The sequence below is a fragment of the Lupinus angustifolius genome, chromosome LG20, assembly GCF_001865875.1.
Source record: "Lupinus angustifolius cultivar Tanjil chromosome LG20, LupAngTanjil_v1.0, whole genome shotgun sequence".
In the NCBI taxonomy this organism is placed as follows: Eukaryota; Viridiplantae; Streptophyta; class Magnoliopsida; order Fabales; family Fabaceae; genus Lupinus; species Lupinus angustifolius.
Genome location: NC_032028.1, coordinates 14,013,382 through 14,019,430, shown reverse-complemented (window position 1 = coordinate 14,019,430; position 6,049 = coordinate 14,013,382). Strand labels below are relative to the sequence as shown.

Sequence of the window (6,049 nt, the reverse complement as noted above, 5' to 3'; positions counted from 1 at the left end):
TGGTACAATAGTCATGTCATACCATTAAGGGGTCTGACTCATTGGTTTTTTTGTCAAACCAATGGTTATAATACAGTTTTTACATCACTATGTCCACTTTTGTTATTCTAATATAATTACTTCTTCGATGTTTATTTATTTTGTCTTTGGAATAATACCATTATCATGTATGTGACAATAATGATGTTGTATAGATATCTCTCGGAACAAGCCTCAAACTTGAAATAGTTTTCATACATATAGTTAAGGTTGTTATATTCTTTGTGGTTGAAACATTAGTTGTGGATATCCTTGATAGATCTTTTCGACTTAGTATATTTATTCAAATTTAATTTGAATTTTGATTTAGTTATTTGAGGATGTAAACATTCCTTATGAAGAGTTGTAAAGAATCTTCTTGAAAAGTAGAAGTTTTTATAATGTAAAGGCTATTATTTGTCATAGTTACTCCAATACATTCACTTTTGTTATTTACAAGTTTTCTATTCTTATAAAAAACCTTGTGGTGGCCTCAAATGAAAATTTTATATATATATGAAAAAGGAAATTTATGTTGACATGGAAGGTTTTCTAAACTTTACCCCAAAATGCAATGTTTTCTAAACTTTTTTAGATTAGAATTAGAAATTATAAATAACAAGTGGGCCGAGACCAATATGGGCCCTTAAGCCCGGAGCCATTCATTTGTGAAAACTTTCACCCATTCATCACTTCTAAATCCCCTCACCCTTATTTTCCTTCTGTTATTTCTATCATCACCTCATATTCTCCTTCTCCTCTCTCTGCGTCTTTGTTATCTTCCCTTAAAATATTTCGATTCTTTCCAATCAGATCCTAACCGTAAACTCTCTGCTAGACATCCATGACGCTTGGTTCAGGAGGATCCAGTGTCGTGGGTCAGTTCCCTTCACCTTTCACCTTTTTTCTTCTTAACCGCTTATCCATCACGCTGTTTATATTTTTTTTGTTTCGGTTTTATTTTTTTGGAAAATTATTTTTTGAGTGTGTATATTTTGTTCTTTGTTGTCGTTAATAACATAAACCATTCGATTCACGCTCTTTTCTAATTCTCTGTTTTTTTACCATTTTGTCCCCGTAGGATTGTGGATCGATAATTGCACTTTCATACCTTGGATTTTCAAGTTGATCAATTTTGGATAAAGATTTTGTTTTTTTCGTTACGCTAGTTGACATATTAAATTTTTGTTATTTTTTAAATCACTATCACTGCTATAAGGTTTTTAAGTTTTTGTGTGGATGTCTATGTTTCTCTTAAATGTGCTTATTTCATTGCTAATTGCTACTTGTTTAAGCTCACGTTGTTTTTTATGCCTGTTAAAACTTAATGTGTTGAAGTTTAAACCAAAGTGAGGATAAGTGCGTTTGAAATTTTAAGTGATACATTATATTTGGTTTTTAATTTATGGGACTGATGCATTGAAGTGATGTACTAGCATGGTGCGCTATTTTATGAAGCAAAAGACAAATTTTAGCATAAAAAACATGATATTATAGACTACGATTCAGTCAAATTTAATAGTCCATCTCTCCAAAATGCATTGCTGGTGATTGGTGAAAAAACTGAACAGTCCGAACTGAAGAGAATTTACACGAACATATAATTTTTAGTATTATGGCAACAACACCCAAGCCTTTACCCCACTAGGTAGGATCGGCTACATGGGTCGAACTACTTCATAATCTATGGATCAATGATTAACTTTTAGTACAATGGAAGGAAAAAATTGTAGCTTTGAATTTTTTGTCTGCAGCTCTAGTGTGGGGTTCTTCTTGCTTGCTGATGTTTCGTATGACTTGCGTTTTTTCTTCTAAAAAATTATGCAAATCTAACATTCATTTTAGATACCTTGTCAATAAGGAATGTTCCATCTGTTGTATGAGCTCCTTATACTTATTGAGAAGGATTTTGAAATATTTAATGAATGATATGAAGGTTCAAATATAGCACACTTGTGTTCTTGTCCTTCAGTTTAGTACTCAGAATTGTTCATGTTGAAAATTTGGATAAAGGACTGTATGGATTGGCTTGTTACAGTTGTGCTCTTTATTTTTAATTTGTTTTTAAAATTGTTAATTGTGTTTGGTTAAATGTATTTATGCTTCAATGTAGTTCCAAGGAACTTCAGATTGCTCGAGGAACTTGAAAGGGGAGAGAAAGGGATTGGAGATGGTACTGTTAGCTATGGAATGGATGATGGTGATGACATATACATGCGCTCTTGGACTGGAACCATTATTGGTCCCCATAATGTAAACATTTCTCTTTCACTGCTCTACCGTCAGTTTATGCATGTCTGGATAAATTTGCATGCTGCAATTGGCTTAATTTATAAGAACCAGTTCATACGTGGAAGTTAGAACTTCGACATTCTAAAACGGAATTCCTTTCTTCTGGCTAGTAGAAAAAGACATATATTACAACCTGTTTCCTTGAACATACTTTTGTGTCGTAGTTTTCAAGTTCTTGTTAAGATTTAAGAATTAGGTTATATGCCCACGAGCATTAACTTACGTGCACACTGGCTCTCATTCTACAACTTCTTTGTGCATAATATTGACAGCTATTAACTTATAGTTAATACTGTTACAATCCTGCAATTTATCTTGTTCTTATAATTGATAGTTTTTTTGGCTTTCTAATAAAGAGTTAACTTGGTCCTATTATATATTTGCCGGTCTATATTCCAGTAGTCTGTTGGAGTGTAGGCACAACTTGATTAATGTATAGCATATTTATACCAGTTGTAAATATGTCTGGTGTAGGGATGGCTTATCCGTAAATTTAGACTAGTATATTTTCTGTTTAATGCATTTGCTTTCATTTTGTGCATAATTTATAAGCTGCTTGTTGGTTCAATAACTGTATAATTTCCCATTTATCCTTTTCTCTGCCAGACTGTACATGAAGGAAGAATTTATCAATTGAAGCTGTTTTGTGATAAAGACTACCCAGAGAAGTCTCCAAGTGTCCGGTTTCATTCACGGATCAATATGACTTGTGTTAATCACGAAACTGGAGTGGTATCAGTTATAATTATTTATGCTTTCAGCTTTTAAATATTTTGTGTTGTGCATGCTGTTGTGTGATATAAAAACTATGCTAACTCTAACTCCACAGTTTTCCACTTGATTTTTTAATTTGTGCTATCTTTGGAACATATTGTAGCAGAGATGTTATTGAGATTGGTGAGATTTTTTTAGAAGGAAACAACAGAGTATATGTATATATTTCATCCTTCCTTTATGAGAAAGTAAAGGGTTGCCTCATCACCATCCCACTTCTCATAATTACAACGATATGAACTTCAGTCCATTGTGTGAACTTGATAATATTTGTAGCAAGATTTATTGACTTATAAATGAAACAGGTTGAACCGAAGAAATTTGGCATTCTTTCAAATTGGCAAAGAGAGTACACCATGGAGGATATACTGACTCAGCTGAAGAAGGAAATGGCATCTCCTCATAACCGGAAGCTTGTTCAGCCTCCAGAAGGTACCTACTTTTAGCATCCAAGATCATGTAGATGTCGGATCCTATTCCATTTGCAGTATGCAATATATAGTATGTAATACTTTGTGAATCCTTCTGAATTCAAGAACATATAAGGGAATGCCCCAAAAAGCCTTTGTAATTCCCTCTCCATGGCTTCAGAGTTGTTTTTGTTGTCTTAATTTGTCAACTGTGCTGATGGGGTACCGTTTGATTAATATTATGTGTGTCAAATATTGAAAACAACTCTTTTAAGGAATAGGGTACTTTCCCTTCTAATTACAAGGGTGGTTTCTATTTTAGTCTTGCTTCTTCCTTTTGCTTTACTTTTGTTTCTGCCATGTAATTAAGCCGGAGCCCCATATGGCAAAGTGCAATAACCATTTGGATGCGGCCTTGTCTTTGGTTTTCTTTATTGTAGAAAACTGCAGGAACGAATATGAACCAATTCCACAGTTCATGGCACAGTTATCACCTGAACCAGTTCCCCTACCGACATGAACCAGATCCTGTACTGATACTGGTATAATATGATAATTATGTTGGATATACAATTAAATGGGTCAATACCGGAAAATAACGTTCAAAACTGGTTAAACTATATTGAACATTTATGATCAAAACCAATTTATGAATGAAAAAACTAATATTTTCCAAACTGACAGGATTCAAATCTTGAATTGTTGTTTTGTAACTTGTTGGTTATTGAGTCATTTCAATAATCAAGTTATTTGTTCAAATAATATTTATATGTTATAAATAGTATTTTCACGGATATTAATATACTGAATTGGTCATTCTATGCAATCTTGGTTCTCACTCTTGAGATTGACAGAGTGTGCATTTGTCCCGGGGTCCACGCATATTTGATTTTGTTTGTGCTGTGGTTTGTGAATCATATTGACCAAGGGATGCATATCTGCCATATTAAATGAGTCTTACTCTATGTGTCATGATATTGTGATTAATTGAAAAAGGTATGTAAATTAAAATTTAATTATTAAGTATTTTTCTGAAGTTTATGACATATGGAGTAACACAAATTATGAGATAGAAGATGTGTAACTTTTTGATTTAAAAACCTTATTTTAATTTATTTTTCTTTTTTATTAAAAATGGTGATATTTTTATTTTCCAATGCAGTCCCGGTCTTTTAATTATATTTCAAAATTAAACGAAAATGAGTTGATAAAGAGGTGGGATGTAATGGCATTACTTAGAGGAATGTGTGAATGAGGTACATGGAGTAAGATAAAAGATATGTTTTCGTTCGTTGGTTGGATACTGCTTCGGTGGGGATACAGGGAGTAGGTAATGATGAAAGGGTGCTGTTTAACAATGGTGGTAGTAGTGAGTGCTTATAAATGATGTTGAAATCCAAAAAATTGCAAACAATTTTGTTTTGGTACTCGTGAGTAATATACACGTATTATAAGTATATGATCACTAATAAATATGTATCTAATTTTTTTGGAGGAGTCCATGATGTCTTTAATGAGATTGATGACATAAACTAGTTGAAATGCCTTTCTATTTTTCTTGCTTAAGGTTTAACTACACTAACGAATGTTCTTTTGAATTTTAACAAATTTTTAAATAATTTTATTGTTTTATCCAGATTATTTGTTCTCTTCATTATCATAAAATAATTGTTGGTTATCTATCCCTCAAATAATTAATATTATCCTAAACTTTGAAAACTACTAATAAATGGAAAATGTGAAGTATAATTCAAGAAAGCAAAAAACTACTGTGGGAAGAGAAGTTTTCCATGAAGTGTTCTGTACGTGTGTTTAGTGTTTTTTGTTTGACCTTCAGTGGTATATCATTACGTGTACGATGTATGAAATATTTTTGTTGTCTTATAAAAATTGTATTATCAAACTAGGAGGATACCAGTACGCGTAAAACGTTTAACACTCTTGTTCTATTTCTAATGACAATAATTATCTGATATTTATCTATCAATTCTCCGAATATGGTAGGTTTTATCCCATGAAATTAATTAAAATATGATGTCTTCTCCTTTTTCCCATTTTGAAGTTACTTATTAGGAATTAATTTGATTACAAAATAAAAACTATTTGCATCACCTATTTTCTTCAAAATGGTGCTATCTCTCATCTCATCAACCATCATGTACTCCTGAAAATGATGGTTTATATAGACGCAAACATAGACATATGGTAGAAACTACCCATTCTCTACTTAATCATGCTTATATCTATCCCTCACATATTTGTCTTATGTTATCCAAACAATGATCTATCTCATTTAATCTCATGCCCATTCAAGGATTACCAATGATCAGCCCATTTGAAACAATTTTTCACCGTGTCTCAAATTACACCGAGCTCCGTGTGTTTGGGTGCTTATGTTTTTTGGGCTTGGTCCATACAAATAAATTGCAAGCCGAATCTAAACCATGTATATTCTTATGATATAGTCCAACTCAAAGTATTGTGTTCGCTACCATTTAGAGTCATGCTCTCTTTACACTTTAGGCATGTCACCTTTGCGGATGATACATTTTCTT

At 32.4% G+C, this 6,049-nt stretch overlaps 1 protein-coding gene across 1 annotated transcript; it reads left to right on the top strand.

Annotated features, from left to right (window-relative positions):
* LOC109336684 (ubiquitin-conjugating enzyme E2 variant 1D-like) lies at nt 736-3,815 on the top strand. Its single transcript, XM_019573429.1, has 4 exons — nt 736-896; nt 2,132-2,271; nt 2,917-3,042; nt 3,390-3,815. Exons 1-4 carry the CDS (start codon nt 863-865, stop codon nt 3,528-3,530), a joined length of 441 nt encoding a protein of 146 aa, XP_019428974.1. The 5' UTR covers nt 736-862; the 3' UTR covers nt 3,531-3,815.

What these genes read in the sequence shown, in the direction of transcription:
- LOC109336684 (XM_019573429.1), top strand. Translation starts at nt 863, where the DNA reads ATGACGCTTGGTTCAGGAGGATCCAGTGTCGTGG. An exon ending in AGGAGGATCCAGTGTCGTGG is followed by an intron (nt 897 to 2,131) that starts GTCAGTTCCCTT and finishes GCTTCAATGTAG; the next exon opens with TTCCAAGGAACTTCAGATTG. An exon ending in TTAATCACGAAACTGGAGTG is followed by an intron (nt 3,043 to 3,389) that starts GTATCAGTTATA and finishes TAAATGAAACAG; the next exon opens with GTTGAACCGAAGAAATTTGG.